Genomic DNA, 22,452 nt, shown 5'->3' on the forward strand with positions numbered 1-22,452 from the left:
ATTTTGGGGTCCCTTAAGTGTGTAGTGATTTCTGTGGGTTACTTATGTAGACGCATAGACAAATAAGCCTATAATTACCTCTTGTCAGAGCATTCCAGAGCTCTCATCTCTTCAGATCCTTTAAGGACACATCTGTTTACAGGGCGCTCTGGAGTGAACCTAAAGTGTCATCCAACTCATACAGCAGCAAAAGCCACTACCTTTGAATAGGAGAACAATATGACTTTGAGTAGGGCATTTTCTTGGAGTCTTGTTTGTTTTTCCTCGTAGCAGCGATTCACTTAGGCTTTTCCATCTACAATCTCTTTGGATTCTTCTGTGACAGAGGGTGAGCCTATGTCAACTCTAGTTATTCAGTCCTGAGGCTTGGAATAGAAAGAAGGTGATTGTTTCACACAGGGGTAAACAATCTACAGCCTCAGTCTGCTCACCACCCAGAACTACCTTTGTGTGTTTCATCGGAACACAAGAGTGTGTTGGTGTCCACCAGGAAGCTCATTACCACACGGAAAGTAAAAGAAATGTGTTACATCTTCTGCAGGGGTTTTGTTGTTTGGCTTTGTAGCATAGAGAGCTTACATTTCAGATTCATCATAACCACATTTCAATTAGCGATTGTTGAAAAAAAAAGTTGTGTTATTATGCAAATCAGTTATTTAAAATCTGCAAATAAAGAATTAAAATAAGAGAGAATCCTTGGAAGGTCAGCCTACATTTATTTCCCTATTTGATGAGAATGTGTTTAGTCAGGCAGTGGCGGTTTTTATCTAAATAAAGGATGAAGCTACCCTTTTACTTTGTAAAAACTAATTAAAGGAATTTTAATTTGCCTGAGTATATGGTAAATTGATTGTCATTAAGTAGGAATTTAGATGTCCTATCATTCATCACATAAAAATAAACCTCCTTTTTCTTTGTCAGAATTTCTTATTAGAATAGAGAAACAAAACAATTAACAAAAAGCCAGATCGGAGATATCTGTGTTAGAACAATAAGAATGCTCTGGCTTATATTTAAGAAGGAAGCTGTATGATCAGTGAAGAACTGGGCTACTTCTCTTTCGGCTATTTTGAGAATGCTTACCTTGTCTTTTAGCAACTCCCTTCAACAGAGTATCCCAACTCACTGTCCCCAAATGCTGAGTTTCTCTTCTTTTGCTTGGTTATTAAGGAGTTGGGAAGAACATATTAAAGGACTGGAAAGTTCTTAAGGCATTATATTCTTTTCCCCTAAAGCAATTGAAGTAGCATTTATTAATAGTTATTTAGTTAGAATATAAGAAGATTCCCCAGAAATTTCAACCATACAAAGAAGTGAAACACTAATCCTCAATTCCTACAGTGGATGTCCTTCTGCAGTGGTAGATCGAAACCTGGGATCTGTCTGGTCACTCTGATGCCTTGTTACAGATATTTAGGACTTCTTAATTAGCACAACCCTCAGTAAACTGGGTTCAATGAGCACCTGACTTTTAAATAGTGGGCATATCTGGGTTTCAGCAAGATGTAGGGCAGAGTGTTTATATGTAGCTTGTTAGGATAAACTCATCTGTTTATGGTTCCAATTCCACCTCTCAGGGTTGGAGTGACCCTAAAAGATATGATAGCAAGTACTCCCTATAAGGAATGTTCTAGAAATGAGGGCCCCTGAAGACCACACTATTTATATTGGTGGAAACAAACTTAAATAAGAGCCAGTCTTGGAAGGAAAAACAGAGAGAGGAAAGATTCCAGCCAGGCTGTAAGCAAGCCAAAGGGTTTCATGGAAGGGGTGAAAGGGTCTTGAGAGGCCCCTCACCCTCTTTAGAGGCTGTGAGGGGGATCTAAGGCTCTTGGTGTTTGAGAGCATCAAATGGGCTTCTTTGCATCACAATTAGTGATGTAAAAAGTTAGAGATTTTCTAAGGATGTATCAGGATGGCTAACAGGATGTCTAGCATGTGCTGTCAACTTCTAGCTGCCAGCGATCACTCAGTACCATTGAGAAGGGCAGTTGTTGTCCAGGATTATATGGAAGTTGACAATAAATCTGGTTTGTCCTTGGAGTTACTTGGAAGTAACATGTATTTCTTCACTGAAAAACTTCCATGATGGAATTAGCCTCTCATGGTGAGTAAATGTGAAGGGGTTGTATGAAAGTTTAAGGCAGATGCCATTATAAAAGTAAGATGCTGATTTCAGTGCCTAAAAATATGCACATAGTTGGGATTGCTATTTTGTACTAACATTCTCTAAATCAGGCTATTCTAAATGAAGGAACCCATTTTAGATGTGCCTGAAAGAAAAATTTGAGTAGGTACCACATTCATCATTCAAGTCGGTTTTTAAGTTTTATGCATGGATGGCACTAACCTACTAAATTTCAGCTTGTGGATTTTTTTCCCATTATTTCTATAGTATTGAGAATAAAGTCTTTCATATTCATCTGTCCCATTTTATTAAATTATCTCTAAGCATGTTGGATTGTTATCTTCTGTCAAGAACCATCTCTATTGAAAAAAGTATTCCTAAAGAATTTTCTGGAGACCAAGAGCCTGGACATCTTTTTAATTAAGAAAGATTACCTAGTACTTCGGTTTTTCTGGGTACTGTAAAATTGCCATGTTCCTATAAACTGGTATACTCATTTTGTGAGATGTTAGAAACTCTTCATTTTATTTAAAACTAATCATGTTTGGTTTGCCTCTTACCTGGTGGGATCATACTCTCATTCTTTCACTAAACTTTAGTTTGATGACTCTGTAATATAAATGTGACCTTCAAAAAGGCAGAATGGACCTGTGGGCCACATTCATCTCTTTGTCTTGCAATTCAGATCTCTAATATCTACCAAATTTGAATGCAAATTGGCATTTCATTTTGAACTCTTCAGGAAGAAACCATTGTATTAAGTTGGGATTCATTTAAGTTTGAGTTACTCACCTCCAGATTTGGCCTCCAGATTAAGACTTCATCATTGGAATCTTCTTGAAGGCTAAAAATTCTAATAAATGTGTTACCCTTTATTGGGTCTGACTGGAGAAGCAAGGTCCAGAGAAGAATTAAAATGCCCTATTGGCTCATTGTACCTCATTATCATGCTCGAAAGGGTTTCTCCTCCACCTTGGAAAATCTGTAAACAAGCAACATCCCCAGCTTTTAAATGTTTCTTGGGATTTATCCTCTTAGATGATGAGGAATGTAGGGCAGAAGTCCTCAACCTCGGTGATATTTGGGCCAGATAATTCCTTATTGTGGGGAGAGTGACTCTGCTACATTATAGGATGTTCTGTAGCATCCCCAGACTCTACCCTCTAGATTCCAATAGCACCCCTGAGTCCTGAAAACCAGAATGTCTCCAGATGTTGTCAGATGTCCCTTGAGGGGCAAAATTGTTCTCAACTGAGAACCACTTATTCAGGGTAATTATTTAGAAGTTTTTTTAGTAATGCTTTAAGTATACCATGGAGCAGGTAACTCTCGAAATCACTGGGCACTGAGGGCATAACTGAACTGAATTTTTAATCTTAGGATACTTTAATTCATTTTTTTCCTTTGGCTCATGAATTAAAATGGTGTGTGTTGGGGTGGGGAGGGTGGTGTGTTGCAACTGTGGGAACCACTGTCTTTGTCGCTTGTGGTGAATTAATGATAGGAATATCTAAGCAGCCGTCAGATTCATAAATCACTAGAAATGAAAGGGATAACACATAAAAGTCTCTCCCTTTTGTTTAGCAATTTATCATTTTGCTTGCACATTAATAAACAGAGCTCCCCCGAGGTAAGCCCCTGGAAGATAAATATTTCTCCCTAATTTCCTCAATTGTAGCTAGTAGATCACATGGGGGAGGAGAGGTGCTTGTCGCCGCAAGTTGCCAGCTTCTTATCCTTCACTTCTTCTACATAGGCGAGTAGCAATAAATAACTGGTATAGAGTCCAACTGCAGGTAATTAGGTTCTGTTTTGTTTATATAACAGGCACCAGATTCCCCAGCCCCAGGCTGTCAGCCAGGCCGAGCCGAAAACGTACACTGTCCATATCACCACTGTCCGATCATAGCTTTGACCTTCAGACCATGATAAGGACGTCTCCCAACTCCTTGGTCACGATTCTCAATAATTCCCGTAGCAGCTCTTCAGCAAGTGGCTCCTATGGTCACTTATCTGCAAGTGCAATCAGGTATGTATTTTCCTGAATCCATTATGTGTTTTATAAATGTAATGTCAGCCCTTGTCTGCACCTGTAGTGATGCATTTTCAGTACTGACTGCCTATGAAGAGGAGTAAAACCACATGATGCTGTGCGTATAGCAAGCGACAGGTCAGATATCACAGTGAATTGCAAAACCAGTTATTGGGCCTCAGATTATTTTCTATTTGCAGACGTTAGTTAATATATAAAAACAGCAGTTATTCAGTTATGATGAAATCCACTTTGTAGAGACAGTGAGTATGGCAAATCTTTTTATACAGCCTTTTCCTTCTAATAATGTTCTGTAGAGAAAAACTGACTTCATACCTGGTTGTATGACACATGTACAGAACACGAACAAAATAAAAAGACCAGTCATGGCAGAAGTCTTGTCCTACAACTCTTAAGAGAAAAGAGTCCATTGGGAGGGAGAGAGGAACAGCAGGGCTTTTTGTCTGATGAAAAATAAGTGCAGATGACTTGGAAGGCATACTTATCTGAGGAAATCTGGCAAAAGAATATTTCTTTGTTTTTCTGTTAAGTATTTTTAGCTTAATATGAAAGATCCCTATTTTGTCCATACACCTTTGTTAACCATGGATAGCTCCTTGCTTGATGGAAAGTGTTTTGACACTTCCTTGCATGAAGTACGTCACATCTGTTCTTACATGTGAAGGTACAAGCACAGACTCTTGTAAACATGATTAACATAAAATATTTCTCATTGCTAATGATCAACTTGGACTGATGTCAATAAGTAGGAAATAGAAGTGAGTTAACATACAAATTTTAGGTGAGTTAGCTGACCATTTACTGTTTGAACTAAGCCAGCTCACAAATGGTTATTTGAGACATAGAATTAGTACTCTGATCAATTAATTTAGCAATACTGTTTATAAACTTTAGCTCTCATTTTCCCTAAATTTTTTGCTAATAATTTAAGGATTCAGTTAGTAGCAATCTTTTTGAATTGTAGTTTTGTTAACCATGAATAATTCCTTGCTTGAAAAGTACATACTAACGAATGTTTTCACTAGCCTTGGCTTTAATAAGTGAGGTTTTGTTTACTTCTATGAATGGGCAGTAGATTTATTTGTTCGTCGTTGGGTCTTTCATGGTAGATATACATGTTAGGGAAACCTCATCAGTTCAGAAAAAGAAGTGTTTGCAGTAGCAAAATACCCACATTTACTAAAAATAATGAATACCCTTGTCTTTCCCTAATGTTCTCCATTACAGTTTTTTTTTTCTTTTCTTGTTCAATTATCAGCAATGTTCTTCGGTAGGCGAGTTAATATTTAAATGTGGTAAATCCTAATTTTAAATGATGTCATTTTCTGCTGCTTTTCTTTGTTCTTTTCATGTGGTCACTTAAGTGTGGAAACATGGAGAGCTGAAAGCAACTGTGCTCACATGAGAGCAGTCCATACACAGGGAGGGCTCCTGGGGCATTTTCCAGATTAACCACTGCAGTCACAAATACAGGCGTTAGAGTTGAATATGTCTATGGTCAGATTCCAGCTTTACCACCAACCAGCTATGCAAACCTAACTTACCCCTCAGCTCTTTGAAGTTGAGTCTTTACATTTGTGAACTACAGATAAGACACTCCCTGCATAAGAAGAAGGCACATTTTACTAAAGCTGGTGTGGATCTGTAATGACAGGATGAGATTCCTACCTGAGGTGAAGTTTCAGGGGGAGCTGAGCTGGAATGGTTCATCCAGTGGAGGAGCCATCACAGTCCTGTCTGTGCTGCCCTGTTCTCCGTCCCAGTCTGGCCCCATGGGAGCATGCCAGTCTCACAACCCTGGCCTGCCTGTACCTGCACTCCTGGCAGATATTCCCAGGTCATGGACTGACATGGACTGGAGGTCACTTTACTGCAATTATGCAATTATTACGTCGCATGACTAGAAGTCATAGCATCCAAGTAGCAGAGATGTGACATACAGTGATATTCACGAAAATAACACACAAAATCACTTCATGAACATTCGTTTCTCTTGCTTCTATACTTTTTCTTGCCTCTTGCTCTCTGCCCAGCTCTCGACTTTTTACAGCATCTAAAGGACATAGATTATAATATGGTACAGAAATGGTCACGATGCTATCTTTATTTATTCTTACCCCAGCGACCTGTCCTTAGTCCTTACAGACTTCCTGGTGTCCTCATCTTCACCCAGGTAAGCTAGTGTCAGTACTTACGAGACTGTCAATCTGCTGACTTGAAATCATCACTGCCCATCTTGTCTCCAAGGAGCTATATCATACCTCTTTATATCATTAGAGATGGAAGAAGAGATTCACTTAAAGACCAGTCAGGTCCTTGGAGGCTGTTACAGTTAGGTGAAAGAAAATGGGCCCATTGTGTCCTCATTGTCTTTCTTGCCTTGAGACTTTCAATTGCGTCTTTCCTGTCCCAGTACAATCTCTCCCCCTTTAGTATGCATTTGCTATATTTTAGGACGATATGCCTTTTCTCACACACAGCAGGTAATGCAGACTACCCAAGATGAGATCGGCTTCCCAACGAATGATTATAATCATTGTTTTCATTGGCACCACTTGCCAGTTCTTTAGCTAAAGGAATGCTAGTGCCTTGCTTACACTGGCTCTAAGTTTCATTCTGTGAGATCAAAAACTGACTTCAGGAATAATCAGTTAGGGGTAGCACCAGAGTAGGACAGGGCAAGGAAAGGAAACAAGGAGACATCTGGGAAAGGTGGCTGGCTTTCTCAACAGCGAAAGAGGTATGAGAGAGAAAGTGGACTTCAGGTGCGTTTAGCCTCTGCGACCTGCTGAGTCACAGGGCAGGCGCAAGGCTCAGGCTCACTCACCGATCTCACATCACAGCTCTTTGGCAAAGCAAGTGGTGCTATTCTTTTTTCTTTTCTTTTTCTTTTTTTTTTTCTTGAGACAGAGTTTTACTCTTTTTCCCAGGCTAGACTGAAGTGGCATGATCTTGGTTCACTGCAACCCGCCCCACCCGCTGGGTTCAGGTGATTCTCCTATCTCAGCCTCTTGAGTAGCTGGGATTATAGGGGCTCGCCACCATGCCCAGCTAATATTTGTATTTTTAGTAGAGACAGGGTTTCCCCATGTTGGCCAGGGTGTTCTCGAACTCCTGACCTGAGGCGATCCACCCACCTGGGCCTCCCAAAGTGCTAGGATTACAGGTGTGAGCCACTGCGCCCGGCCTTATTCTTGTTTTACACCTAAGCCCAGTGGGTCTTTGCAAGATGAAGTTAGCAAAGTTCCTTGTCTAGTGGGCGTCGGCACTCGCACTCCAGTTTCCTGCTTGTTAATTTAAACACACGGCTTTCACACTTACATGTTTTCTGATACCTAATTTGCTGTTGGTATTGGCAGTGCATCAGTAATTATGTTTACATTTCTAAACATGTTATTAAATGTTTAAAGATACTCATTCATTATCTAAGAAATGCTATTGCTGTCTCCTTCACATCTATGCCCTAGTGCAAATGCTGTTCTCACAGATGCCTGTGATAATAGCGTTTACCACCATTTGACATTTCTATATTTACTTTCTCCTTTAGTAGTCTGCTATTCATTTCTCTCCAATAGAACAGAAGCACCAAAGAGCAAACGTCTGTGTACCTCTTGTCCCCACCCCTGTGACACCTGCATTCTCTCATATTGACACCATTCAGTAAATAGTTATTGAGCGAATAAATTAAGGAGCTCTCCCAAGAGTAATTAGAATTCTCATCATCACCTTATTAAAGTAAGTTTCTACATGGTAGATAAATAATTCTGGTTTTCTGAAAGCTGCAATCTATATGAGTGTTACGTTATTACCTGGCTGTAGATTGATAGATACAGAGACAGAGGGGTAGATACAAAATAAAGGATTAAAAAAGCAAATGCCTATTTTAAGTTTGTGTGTGGTTTTTCTGTTTATATGTTTACTTAATAATCCAGAGTACTATAAAAATATCGTGTAAACTAATATTAATTCACAAAAGCCCATTGGCATATTATAAAAGTACTTGGTTATGTCAGATTTTTAAAAATGCATTGTCTAGACATACATGACAAGTCTTTTTAAATCTCATAATTAAAATAGCTTTCAAAAATAACTCCATGCACACTGCAAAGTATGTTATAAAATATTCTTTGTTTCAAGAAGTTGCGGGTTCTCCATCACCCAGAAGACTCCCATCTAAGACTAGATAATTTATATTTATCAAATACAGCCAGTAACCCCCCAACTCTACATAGTTAAGACTAATGTTGTAAATAGCCAATGAATCACAGTAGATTAAAATAGATTACCTTTGCTAAAACCTTCTCCCTTAGGAAATTGAGCCACCACTGGAAGAGAAGGTGTTTTAAGTCACCCCCATTTTCTGTCGTCTTCTGGCAAATGTAAATGGTATGAAGAAATGAGTACCTCACTCATTTCTAACCCACTGGGTAGCACTCTCACTTTCTATTGAATGGCTACATTGAAAGTGGTTTTATATTCTTAGTAGTTTTAAGTCTGGTGTGACCAGGAAAGAGATCTCAGTGAAAATGACATTCCCATGTTTCACATCACCCCACTGAGTGCCAAGATTGCCAGCTTCATAAGACTGTGCAGGGTTTTTCTGCTGCCAACACTGATGAGCTCAGCCTGATGGCCAGAAGGCAAGTTGTGCTTTCTGTTTTGTGTGTCATCAGCCCTCTCCGACACTAGGACCCTGGAGTAAGGGTGCATCTGGCAGGTCCACTGATGCTGTCTGAGGCAGGGTAGGAGTCAGCTCGGCCTCCATAGCTCCTTGGCTCTGTGCTTTATAAACACCTTGCTTAGGTTCAAGAAAAAACACACCAATGAATTGAGAAACATACTGAAGAACAGATGAATACGGTGCCAAATTACTGATGTCTTTAAAATTCTCATTCCATCTTCTAAAAATTAGGAGATGACATTCCCTTCCCCCATTTTCAGTAAAATAATTAATACTACATTAAAACGATAGCTCTCATTTACTTCCTTAAAAGTAATTATCATTACCTGATGCAGTAGTTTTACATAGTATTTCATTTAATAATTATTAATCCTCCAAATATTTAGCTGAGTTTAACTCTATGTTAGTCACTGTACCGGGGGAATGGGAGCTACACAAATGTCTGAGAGAAACATAACACCCACCTTCATGGAACTTACGGAAGGGAAAAGCCTCTAAGCATATACAGATGAATGAACACAGGAGTGAATGAATGAACAAAGGAGCTTGTAAGGGTTCTTATCAGTGCTGTAAAGGAAATGACCCAGATGTTAAGAAAGAATAGCACCAAGAGCCTAATTCACAGGACTGGCCAGTGACTTATAGGACGATGACAAGCCACCCCAGAAAGCTTTCTACAACTTTGTAAGAAGAAGGCCGAGCAGATGAAGGCCCTTAGGTGGGAGGAGTAGGGCATTGGAGGAACTGTCAGCAGAAGACAGTTAAACATGGGTTAGCCAAGGCACAAGGTTGGTGACACAGGCAGGGGCCACGTTCCACCACAGCATCTTAGACCAGAGATCTAAGGGAAATAGGAAGGGCCTAAGATCTAGGGGCTTAGATCTAGAAGACCAGAGGTCTGAGGGTCTTCCCTGAAGGCCTCCACAAGGCTGTTTAATTTGATAGATGAGGAAACTGATGTTCAGAGAGGTTAGCAGGCTGAATCAAAGACACTCAGTTACTCACATGGCAGAACCATGTTTTCCACCTGGTGCGTCTGAGTGTCCTCTTTTTGTTTACCAGACACACTTCTTTCTCCCTTACAAGTCCTCAAATGAGAAGCATGGTGAAAAGGATTGGTGGGAAATGCTATTTATAATAGAAATAATAATATCTGATGATGTTTTGAGGAAACTGATTATGCATAAATTAACATATGATTTTTTTAACCACGTCTAACATGCCTGACGAGCCGGATCTCATGTGAGAGTGTGTTACCACTATTCACGTTGATGGAGGTCATACCTATTTGGCTGCTTGATGGCAAGTAGCGTTTCAGCTTTTTAGATCACTTTCATAATGTAAAGCCTAATGTATTTTTCTCCAAAGCATTAGTCAGAGAGCATATGCCCAAATGTAAATGTTGAGATACTTAAGAATATGTGGGTCTTTATTTGTGTACTCTTTACTTCTGAGGCTGGGCTGGGTTTCCAATCAATAAACTTGCCCTGGGAACTTTTATAGATGGAAGTGGAAGCTTTATTTTTATTTATTTATTTATTTTTTGAGACGAAGTCTCACTCTGTTGCCAGGCTGGAGTGCAGTGGCGCTATCTCAGCTCATTGCAACCTCCGCCTCCCAGGTTCAAGCAGTTCTCCTGCCTCGGCCTCCCAAGTACCTGCATTACAGGCGTGAGCCACCACACCCAGCTATTTTTTTTGTATTTTTAGTAGAGACAGGGTTTCACCATGTTGGCAAGGATGGTCTCCATCTCTTGACCTCGTGATCCACCCACCTCATTCTTCCAAAGCCCTGGGATTGTAGGCCTAAGACACCACGCCCAGCCTGGAAGCTTTATTTTTTTTTCCCTCTCAAATAGAAGCACATGAGTGCATGTGTATCCCTGCACATATACAAGTAATGATAGCTGTTGGCCCATTCTCTGCGAAAATGGAAAAAAAAATGGTTCTTTAAATGGCAGCTATTGTGCAGCAAATTCCACAGCTGTAACCAGAATGAGGATGACCTCTTAGTGCAACAGTCACAAAGTAGCCAGGATGTTTGGCTTTGGTTTGAATGTGTCTCTCTCCCCTCTTTTCTTAAAGTCAGTTTCCCACATTTTGGTACCATGTTACCTCAGTGTTATCTCAACTCCTTAAAACAGAAGTTGCCTGACTTGACCTCCAGTACTGGTTTCATGAGCAAAAGAGTTAGGAGAGGTGGGATACTCATTGGATTCGTCTTCAGCCTGTAGAAAACTAGGTTTGTTACAGCATGAAGTTTCTTAATTCCAGTGCCCTGACCTAAAGGAGTACATCCTGATACTATTTCATGAGTCTCTTTTAAGGATATTGAAAAAATTCAAAGTTGAATGAAATTTAACAACCAGGCTGGGCGCGGTGGCTCACACCTATAATCTCAACATTTTGGGAGGCCGAGGTGGGTGGATCACCTGAGGTCAGGAGTTTGAGACCAGCCTGACAAACATGGTGAAACCTCGTCTCTACTAAACATATAAAAAATTAGCCAGGCATGGTGGCTGTTGCCTGTAATCCCAGCTACTCTGGAGGCTGAGGCAAGAGAATTGATTGAACCTCGGAGGTGGAGGTTGCAGTGGGCCGAGATTGCACCACTGCACTCCAGCCTGGGCGAGAGAGACTGTGTCTCAAAATAAATAAATAAAATAAAATAAACTTAACAAGCAAGGCAACTGAAAGAAGTGTTTATAGGTGGCTGGTAGACAGAGTTGATTTTACATATTCATTACTCTTCATGTTAGACTGAGAGCTGGTGCTTTTGTGATGGAGCCTGATTACCACCCATGCCTGGGCTTGCCTGTGGCTAAGTTCTCTAATGCACCGCCTGCCTGCCCAGCTCTGTACATGCCATGCTGGGTCATCCTGCTCAGCTTCCCACATCCTCCTGTGCCCTTTCCCCACATATATCGTATGCTGGTGCAGAAACCCTGGCACTGTGATAACATGGGAGTGAGTTATTTCATGGCAACTCTAGGGAGAAGCTGTAATTTTAGGTAAGAGTTAAACATGTCCTGTGGATTGAAATCATCAAACAATAAATAGTAGCTTTTACTTACTTTCCTCAATTGTTTTCTTTATTTTTATGTCAAAACAAGTCTCTTGAATATTATAATCAGCTCTTATTTACCATTCCAGTTTAAAGGGCTACAGCAAGCCGTATTATGGCTGCTTTATTTATAGTACCATTGTTAAGGAGTCCAGCGTATCCCACGTGCTCTTATTCTCTGCTATATATAGAATTCCTGAAGCATTTAAAAAACATAGGCTTTTCTCATATACTATTTTAATTGGGTTTTATCCATTTGATTTGAATATTAATGACTTTGAAGTGCCTATATGTATAGTAGGGTAAATAAATGTTTAATGGTTGATTTTCTACAATATGAACTTATAGTGTTTCCATCATTTTGGGAATAAATATAAATTGGATTAGCAGATGGATCACAAGGGCTTCTGTACAAATGTTGACTTACATCACTTCCTTGCTGTGGAAAACATAATATTTATGGTGAAAGTCAAACATGATTATGCATTTCCAAGTTTGATGTATTAATTATAAATTATATATAACTTTCTGGTTACAAATGATTACTTTTTCTTTGGAAACATAAATGGGATTTGTCTAAAGTACCCAGTTAAAACTTGCTAAATTAATGAATGAGATGCAGTGTGTAGACTTTAAGACATTTATTTTGGTTGCTTAACAGTTTTCCTTTTACCTGTACTCCGTTTAGTCCTGTTGGGTATAGTTTTTGAGATTCCTGGAAAGGAGACTTCCATGTAAGTGAGGTGTTACTGTGCTGTTTACGGTAATGCTAAGAAACAAGGACTGGTTTGCAAAATTTGATCACACTTTTAAGAGAATTGACAAAACTTTGTATGTCTGATTTCTGATGTATATTTGCATCAGAACTTTCTTAAAGATTCAGACTTTGAGAATTTCATGTTTAAGTTTTTGTAAAAAAGAAGAAATGGTTCCCAGTCAGACATCGGTTTGTTAATCACCTTTAACTCGGCACAGTGCTCAATATGAAGACGAAACTGACTGAAAAGTTATCCTTATTTACACAGGCCCTGCATCCAGTGGAATCCCTTTTAAACTAACAACCCAGTGACCATACATCTGCTCTGATTCATAAGCTATCTAACATCCACATTTTTTTTTGTCTGCTCTTTAGTAAAATAAAGGGCAAATTAATTTTTAAATAATTATTCTGGCTGTATAATTATTGCCCTAGAAGAGTGTTTCTCAAAGTGTATTGTGAGGAATACCGGTCTCTAGAAGCTCTTCCACCTCCTGCTGCCAGCTGTTTCTGGGATGGACATTAGGAATGCACAGAGAAGCAGGCCTGGGCTACGTTCCCAAGAGTTTGATGACCTTGGTACTACTTTCTCTTTCCCTCCCTTACACTCACTCACCTCAGGAGGCCTGTGACTGTGTTGTTGCCTGGGAAGATCTAGGCCATCTGATACTTCCTTTCTACTGATCTTACTGACTAAATATAGATAAACAGTTACAAGTCACATTTTTATAAATGTTTGTTGTTGTTATCTTAAATTACCCCATCTTTCATGTAGTAATTATTTAGAAACAAAAGCTATAAAAGTAATTTTTAAAAATAATAACCTATTGTTGAATACAGAGAATCAGAATGTAAAATTAATCTTGTCCGGTGACTCATTGGAAAGAGTGGGATGAACAGAAACATGGAGTCCATGAGGGTGGGAAGTGCAGTACCAAGGTTTCGACTGTAGTTTATGTCCTGCTTTAGAGAAGGCATGAGAGATTATTAAAAATTTCAACCATAGGCCGAGTGCGGTGGCTCACACCTGTAATCCCAGCACTTTGGGAGGCCGAGATGGGCGGATCACTTGAGGTCAGGAGTTTAAGACCAGCCTGGCCAATGTGTTGAAACCACGTCTCTACTAAAAATACAAAAATTAGCCAGGCATGGTGGCACATGCCTGTAATCCCAGCTACTTGGGAGGCTGAGGCAGGAGAATCACTTGAACCTGGGAAGTGGAGGTTGTTGCAAGGCAAGGTCATGCCACTGCACTCCAGTCTAGGCAACAGAGCAAGTTTCCATCTCAAAAAAAAAAAAAAAAAAGTTCAGCAATAGTATCTGTGGTAAATTTGGAATGAATACATGAACTATTTAGGAAGATTCTTACGTAGGGCCCCTAAAAGTAGAATTTACCTTCTGTTTTTAATTCTGATGTCTTTAAGCTGCAAAGTCTGTCCTGTGCCATTGAAGTGCCACAGAAGGAAATAGATGTAGAGGCTAGCTTTGTTTGTATAATACTGCTTTGCAGACATGTCATCAAACTGTAGTTTTCAGAGGATTTTGAGATGAGATGATGATCCTCGATTGTCTGGGTGTCAGTGATGTAACCACAAGTGTCCTTGTGAGAGGGAGGCAGGAAAGTCAAGTTAGGGTCAGAGGAGGAGGAAGGGGAGGCCTGAGTGATGTGGAGCCCTGAGCCGAGGAATGTAGGCAGCCTCCTGGAAATGGAAGAGGCAGGGAGCCTAGACCATCCTGAAGAATGCAGCCCTGCCGGCCCATTGCAGACTTCTGATTTCCAGAACTGTAAGGTAATAAGCAGTGTCTGTTGTTTTAAGCCACTCAGTTTGTGGCCGTTTATTGCAGCGGCAACAGGGAACTAATAGAAAATAAGGGAGAGATTTAGTCATTCATTGATGCAGTATTGCGCATCTGCTCTGCCAGGCACGGTGCCCAGCCCCACTGGACCTTGCCTCCTAGACGGAGAGACAGAATGAGTTTTAGAGAGCACTGCGTGCTGCCAGGAGAATAGAATTGTCACGCAGTAGATAATGATTGAGCAAGGAGGAACAGAGAGGGCTTGTTTGGATGGGGGCAGGAGTCTAAGAATGCACCTCTGGGGAGGTGACGTTTAAGCTGGAACCCGAATGTAAAAAAGGAAGTGGGCATGCTGAGCTCCGGAAGCCAAGGGTTCCAGGCAGGGGACACTGTGAATGCTGAAGGTGCAGAGGGACTTATGCTGTGACATGAGGCAAAAGGATGCAGGACTCCCCTCCGCCACGGCCCTTCCCACTTGGATTTAAAGGAGGAGGCTGTGGTGGCTCAGGTTTTCTTATCCTCCCAGTGGGAAGGCCTCAGGAGATTCTTTTCATACCTTGATCTTGCCCAAGAGAGTTGAGGGTGTGCGTGGGAAGCATCCTTTTTCATGGGCATTTTGTCTGTGACTCTTGACATCCATGTGCCATGCCCAGTCATCGCCCATCATCACCCGTCCTCGGCCCCAGCACTCTGCAGGCAGTGTTCTGAGAGCAGAGGAGCCTTAACTCCCAAATCTGTTAAGTGATACTGTGTCAGAACTGAGAACTTGCTACTTTTGTCATCAAATTCTAAATTGGCTTTGTCATCTGGAGTGGAGCAGCCCTCCTGCACATAGTCCCTGGCAGGAGCAGCAGCAGAAGGCTGAGGGCCAGCTCTTCTGGGTCCAGACAAGTTGTCCCATACCCTGCCCTGGCCCAGCTCTGTGCATGAGGAGGAGGAGAGTTTTTCTGTTGCTGGGTTCATATGAATAAGCCCTGAAGGCTCACAGTCACTGTCCACTCTGTGTTCTCTCATAGCCCTTGCAGTCTAATAGTTGATGTGGATTTTGGAGAACATTTATTCCTATCACATGGTTTTACCAGCAAAAAGGTGGGGGCCCCAAATGGGGATATGACCAAAGCATGTTGAGAGCTTTCAGAACCCCTACCCCTGCACCCCAAGGACAAGGAGGATTGTGGACCTAGGAAACTGCGGTGGGAATGCTGAGCCTTGTTTTTTGTAGGGACATCTCCTACATCTTTTTATTTTATTTATTTATTTATTATTATTATTATTATTATTTTTGAGATGGAGTCTGGCTCTGTCACCCAGCCTGGAGTGCAGCGGCATGATCTCGGCTCACTGCAACCTCTGCTTCCTGGCTTCAGGTGATTCTCCTGCCTCAGCCTCCCGAGTAGCTGGGACTACAGCTGGGCACCACCAAGCCCGGCTAGTTTTTGTATTTTTAGTAGAGACGAGGTTTCACTATGTTGGCCAGGCTGGTCTCAAACTCCTGACCTCAGGTGATCCACCCGCCTTGGCCTCCCATAGTGCTGGGATTACAGGCGTGAGCCACCGCGCCTAGCCTCCTACATCTTTTTTAAAATGCACCTCCCCTATCCAGCTGTGAACACTTGTGAGTTGCTTATGTATAAAATCAAGGGCATTTTTTGCTTTGTGAAATGTTTTTTGAAGGTTCTCTATTTTTAATTAGGTACTGACTTTTTAAACCCACAAATGTCATGCCTCCCAGAATTAGAAGTGTAATTGACCTTCAGGGACCCCCTCCCAATTCTGCCAGTTAATCCAGGCTCCTAGAACCCTGGAAAGGTGTTTGGAGATGCCCATAAAGTCTGTGTGCCTTGGTGATCATATATGTGAAGTGGGTTATTTTGGTTTTTGTTTATTTAATGAATACAATAACGTAGTTACACTTAGTAATACTTATTCACCCAAAGGACGGGGGGCTGCTAAATCATTGTGTTTTTTGATGAATGGCTTGTACACTGAAAAATAAATTGGACAAACTGGCATAGAGCTCAGTGAACATGAAATCAGCTATTAGAAGAAAGCTTGTGAACAAATTCTGAGGCAGATATGCATCTTTTGATTAATGCCCTATCAATCATCCACACAGCTACTTAGCTAAGTCTTGCCATAATCATTCATGCTTGCTCTTGGAAACACTGGCAGTAACTATAACGTCGCAGAAACGGAATATTACTACTGATTTCTCCCTAACTTACTGTGAACAATGACTGTTTTCACCATGTTTCTGCTTTCCTTTATTAAAGGAATACAATGCAGAATGAAAGGAGAGTTCCTCAAAGCCTTGTGAAATTCTCCTAGGGTATTCTTAATGATATTCAGTCTTAAATGGGCAAGCTATTGTAATGTAAGGTTCTCTGTAGGAATAATAGTAATGTAATCCCATTGAAGCTGCCTGTTATGGATTGTAGTCGAATAGGCAAAATGTAGAGTCACATTAATGAACAGAGTATATCTTTGGAATTATTACTTAAAGTTGTTAAAATGGTTTGAATTTTGTTATTGTAATTATTTTATTCTCCGTTAATGCGCTTAACAGCCATAGTAATTAACCCACCAGATTGGAAATTTGCATGAGTTCTAATTTTGACTTTACAAGAAACCCTGATTCTTTCTGGGTATTACACAGCAGGATAGGGAGAAATAGATATACACACACATATATATATTTTTTTCCACTGATTATTTTTTTAAAAAGAAATTTCCATGAATGCAATTATTATTTTTTCACGCATTTTTAAGCCATTGGCAAATTCCTTAAGAACACTCCATTCTTTTAAGAGGATTTGATTCCAAAACTATGCTGGCACAAAGAATGATTTGGCATTGCCTGCTAGTCGAGAAATCTTTATGTAGTATCACTGCTTCCTCAGGACTTACTGTAGCCTGGGAAATAGTGTGGCATAATAAAGTAGTGACAGGCATTAGCATGCATAATGGGCTTTAATAGACATTAAATGCTGTTTAGCTAGAAGAGGGAGCAGTGCTTTCCCACTGGAATATTCCTTCATCGAGGCCCATTGATCACCGATTTCAGTGGGGAAAGGTTAATCCATCAGCTTCTGTAACCAGACGGCACTGATGGAAATTCTTTAGGTGGCATTCTGGATGAACCAGGCTTTCCATCTTTACAAACAAATGAGTGATATGACAAGCATGGTGTTCAAAACACATTTAACCAATTGATTTTCTTTCCTCTTGTAATAAGATCTGGAGACATATGAAAGCGTGCGGTGTGAGCTAAGATTAAAGGAATTGCTCCATGCACAGGAACATACGGAACTGAGAGCCAATAAAAGTCCTATAAAGCATGTAGTCACCCGTTCTCTTTTTTATATAAAGTTTGTTATTGCAATAAATAGTTATTATTGAGCCAATGCCTTTTATTTCCGTTTTTGCAGGATCTTGTTTCATATCTGCGTGTATATGTGCATGCACATGCGTGTCTCATCTCAGGGCTCATCTTTCTCTTAGAAGTTTTCAAGATGCTTGGCAATAATCCTACTTTCTCATTGTAACAGATTTGATTTGGAATGGTAAAATTATAAATAGAAAGCTGCAGATCTTGTGTAGTGTCTGAGCTCGGCGTTTAACTGATGGTCTTCTTTTATTATCTCCTCCGCGCAGCCCTGCCTTGAGCTTCACCTACTCTTCTGCGCCCGTCTCTCTCCACATGCATCAGCAGATCCTAAGCCGACAGCAGAGCTTAGGTTCAGCCTTTGGACACAGCCCTCCACTCATCCACCCTGCCCCAACTTTTCCAACACAGAGGCCTATTCCAGGGATCCCTACGGTTCTGAACCCCGTCCAGGTCAGCTCCGGTCCTTCTGAGTCCTCACAGGTGAGAGGGACAGGTCGATGCACCTGGCCATGCTGGTCAACTGAAGGTGGGTCAGCCACCATGTGAGCCGTTAAGCAACACGGCACCTCTGTGTTACCGCGGCCTCCATACTGGCATCCTGTCTTCTTAATGCTAAGGTCTAGTCTTCAGCTTGGTGGACGTGTTATATAAATGCTCCTCATCAAACAATAGCTTCTTCCCCCAGAGTCACTTTCTCATGGGCATAGCGGCAGCCTGCTTGATAAGGTTTCACTGTGACCTGGTGCCATCATAACCTGCACCCCATGTCACTGCAGCGTGTGGATGAATTGCTCTCATTTGGTCACTGTTCACTGCCACTGCTAACAGTTGTGACTTACCACCAGGTAGTACTAAGACTAAAACTGCTCTGCCTTGTGTTAACTGTTGCCACTTTGATATTGTTTGGAGAAGAATCTGGATGCTCTAATTAAAGAACTTCACAAATGGAACGTGTTGGTCTTCCACCCTCCTCACAACTTTGTTCTTTTGAAATACACTGTTGGAGCTTGTTACAGCCTAGGGCCTCAGCTCCATTCTTCCAGCTTTTAAAAGCCATAGGGAGTTTATACTCATGAGTTAAAAATGAAGAACTGCCACACAAACGTATTTTCTAGCTTTGAACACGTTGTCTGAACTCCACTATCCTGGGATGGGAGCATTATCAGAGTCATTGCTTTATTGCCAAATAAGCCCGCTTGTCCCGAGTTGCAGGTTTTAATTATGGTACTGCTTCTTGTTGATCAAAACCTTTTGTCTCTGGCTCTGCAAATGTGACCAGCAGAACAAACCCACGAGTGAGTCTGCAGTGAGCAGCACTGGTGACCCGATGCACAACAAGAGGTCCAAGATCAAACCCGATGAAGACCTCCCCAGCCCAGGGGCTCGGGGGCAGCAGGTAGGACACACAGGACACACAGGCCGCACAGGCCAGAGTCCACTCCTCCCGAGATGGGTGTCTTTGGGCCACTTCCGCTCCCTCTTCCTCCCCATTCCTGATGTCTTTTTGGGGCATTTCCTTGCCCACTGCATTGTTGACCTTGGCCATACTCATAACATGGTGAACAAAAGACTACGTATGGAGTGACTACGTTGTTTTTCTAGCTCAGAAGCAAACATAGGCAGTGCAGGAAGCCATGCGGGGCATTCCTTCTTGACAGCTTAGGCAGCTTAGGAGTACAGACAACTGTAGTTAACAGAGGAAATGAAATGGTTGCATTAATTTTTTGCTGGCCACAGGTGAGACCAGGCTTCAGTCCTCATCTGTGATCTTGGGTCTGAATTACTGAGCTCCTGCACCCAAGCCTGAGCTGTGGCAGATCTCCTGATGGCTCCTGTACCAATTGTGTTTTTATTTTTTCTTGTTTTGCTACTTCCCACTTTCTAGGAGAGCCGTACGAACCAGAAGGGATGAAAGGCTAGTTAGATTCTGGCCCTGAGCCCCAAATTCTGAAAGCAGGAGTGTAGGAATTTCCATCTGGACTCCGCCTCTAGTCACTTAAATCCTCTGGGCCTCAATTTAAGGATGTGTAGGTTATACCCATAATGTCATCTTATAGGGCTCTCTGCCTGACGCAGGAAGGAGCTCTGTGACTGCTAATTCCCCAACATAGAGCTTGGACAAGAGTCCAGATGTCCACAGAATCTGGACCTTGCTGTCATCAGGCTGCTTCAGCCCCAGCCTCAGACTACTTGCCCAAATTTCCTTTTCAGCAAGAATGTGGAGGCTGGAGTAAATTGGTGTCCTGGGTTCTGAAATGGGTCTTTCCTCTTGCATATTGCCCAACAGCAACAACCTTGCTGGTTACACTTCAGTGCCTGCATACGGTTTTTATCATCTAGCCCTGGATTGGGACCTGCATCTACACAAGATGAATTCTCAAAATGACTTGTATTTGCATTGCTGTGAAGCTGCCTTGGGAGTTTAGGAAGGACTGTGCCCCTGAGCTTTGATGCAGTGGCCCCTGGGCCCTGGCTAGTGAGCATATCCCTAGAGAACAGAGGTTGAGTCAAGTGGGCATTTTCACTATAAAGTCCACAAAAGTACCTCATACAGTCTCCAACAGCAGGGAAAACAGAATTAGAGGTACTAGTAAATGATTTCCCTGGATTACAAAAAGAATAAACAGATTAACGCACTGAAAATAATTAAAACAACTAAACAAGGCCGAGACGGGTGGATCACGAGGTCAAGAGATCGAGACCGTTCTGGTCAACATGGTGAAACCCCGTCTCTACTAATACAAAAAATTAGCTGGGCATGGTGGCGCGTGCCTGTAATCCCAGCTACTCAGGAGGCTGAGGCAGGAGAATTGCCTGAACCCAGGAGGCGGAGGTTGCGGTGAGCCGTGATCGTGCCATTGCACTCCAGCCTGGGTAACGAGCGAAACTCCGCCTCAAAAAAAAAAAAAAAACAACTAAACAAAACAGAAGTAGCAGTCTTTTGGGTAAAGCCCTAATTTAATTTATTCTCGTATGAGTTTTGGTTTGTTTGATTTTTGTTTGTTTGTTTTTGTTTTATTTTGGATTTTTCTTTAGATGACATTTGACTTTATTTTCAGCTTTGTAATCATGGAGGCAAACTTTGGCCTCAACTTTTTATCAACATTTTGACAGGCTGTTGCCTCGAATCACAGGTTAAAACTCTCAGAGTGTATTTGGTAAATCTGAAAACATGCACTGAAATGATTTTATTGTTTGACTTCTTCAATTCATAAAACCCTAGACCCAAATCTAAATTGAGTTTCTACTTTCTCTCCTGTCTTCCCTCCCATTGTGTCTGATTCTCCCCCCTTCTCTGTTCCCTCCCCCAACCCTCCTCTTTCAGGAACAGCCCGAAGGAACAACCCTTGTCAAGGAGGAAGGGGACAAAGATGAAAGCAAACAGGAGCCTGAAGTCATCTATGAGACAAACTGCCACTGGGAAGGCTGCACGAGGGAGTTCGACACCCAAGAGCAGCTTGTGCACGTAAGTGGATGGCATTCAGGACGGGGCTTTACAGCTCTGTGACCCTTTCCAGGGAGGTCGGCCTCTCTGACCCTGCGCCGAGTCAAGTTTCTTATGGAGCTGCACTGTGAACTGGAGAGGGCTTTATGACTTTCTGAGAATAAAGAAAACTCGGAGCCACGGTGCTTGACCTGTTCAGTCAGCTAAAGCTGAGTGTAAAATTCAATAAAGTCTTCAATAGAGAGTGTAATGACTCTGATCCTGTAAGCCAGAAAACACTATTTTGAGTTAGCGACTTTGATGGTTATTGAGTAATAGTAAGCTGGACATGAATTATGATTAACCTTTTAACCAAGTTTGATTCCCTTTCCAAGACCCGGTAGCAATGGGAAAAATGTGGAGGTGGGGGATTCCTTTTTTCCTCTCCCAAACCCTCAAAGCCTAAGGAAGCTCCCATTATTTTAAGCTGCAGTTAGTACTCTTTATGAGCTAGGTAGTATCGTTGCTTGGTTTGAGGCCAACCCTTGTGGGGTTAGGAGTCATGGAAAAAGTTATATGTGTTTTTAAATGTGTTTAGTGATGGATGTTTTGGAAACTGCAGCGTGGTCAGATTGAGAACCACACCTCCTCTTCCAAACCAGGTTCAGAAAATTTTACGCACTCTCCTGCGTATCATTTCAAATAGTGCAGTGTGCACACAGCCTCCTCCCCACCCCCATGCCTGATCTGTGATACTCCCTTCCCAAAAGTGCTTCACTGTTCTTGGCACTTTCTTGAAGGCCAGTGGAGTTTTCCCTGGCAAATGGGACCAGGAGCGGCTGACGTGGAAGGGCATTTAGACGATCAAGAATAAAAAGATGCAGGTGCTGCAGCTCCTGGCAGAAGCACAGGGTCCTGTTGAGGCATTAAGTGTGGGCAGTTTTTTAAGCTTTTAATACGATGAAAAATTGGACAGAGTAGCATTTGTTGCCATTCCCCGCTCATGCTCTCTCTGTCTCTCTCTCTCTCTCTCTGTCTGTCTCTCTCTCCACTTTCTCTTTCATGATCCATTCTCTTTTACAGTAACTGTATTTTTAGGTAATTCATGTTTCTTGATAACCCTCCTCCATTTAGATTAAACACTAAAATTATGAAGTCCTT

General features: G+C 41.7%; 1 protein-coding gene across 3 annotated transcripts in view; it reads left to right on the forward strand.

Annotated features, from left to right (window-relative positions):
* GLI3 (GLI family zinc finger 3) overlaps positions 1–22,452 on the forward strand; it is a 272,398-nt gene that overhangs the window by 191,535 nt on the left and 58,411 nt on the right. For all 3 annotated transcript variants that reach the window (XM_012473481.2, XM_012473500.2, XM_064366746.1), the window contains 4 exons: positions 3,956–4,157; positions 18,134–18,347; positions 19,150–19,263; positions 21,193–21,333. In XM_012473481.2, the coding sequence (XP_012328904.2) occupies positions 3,956–4,157; positions 18,134–18,347; positions 19,150–19,263; positions 21,193–21,333 (671 nt within the window). The remainder of the gene's footprint in view (positions 1–3,955; positions 4,158–18,133; positions 18,348–19,149; positions 19,264–21,192; positions 21,334–22,452) is intronic.

Source organism: Aotus nancymaae, unplaced genomic scaffold, assembly GCF_030222135.1.
Source record: "Aotus nancymaae isolate 86718 unplaced genomic scaffold, 86718_ANA_hifiasm-v0.15.2.pri h1tg000065l, whole genome shotgun sequence".
NCBI lineage: Eukaryota > Metazoa > Chordata > Mammalia > Primates > Aotidae > Aotus > Aotus nancymaae.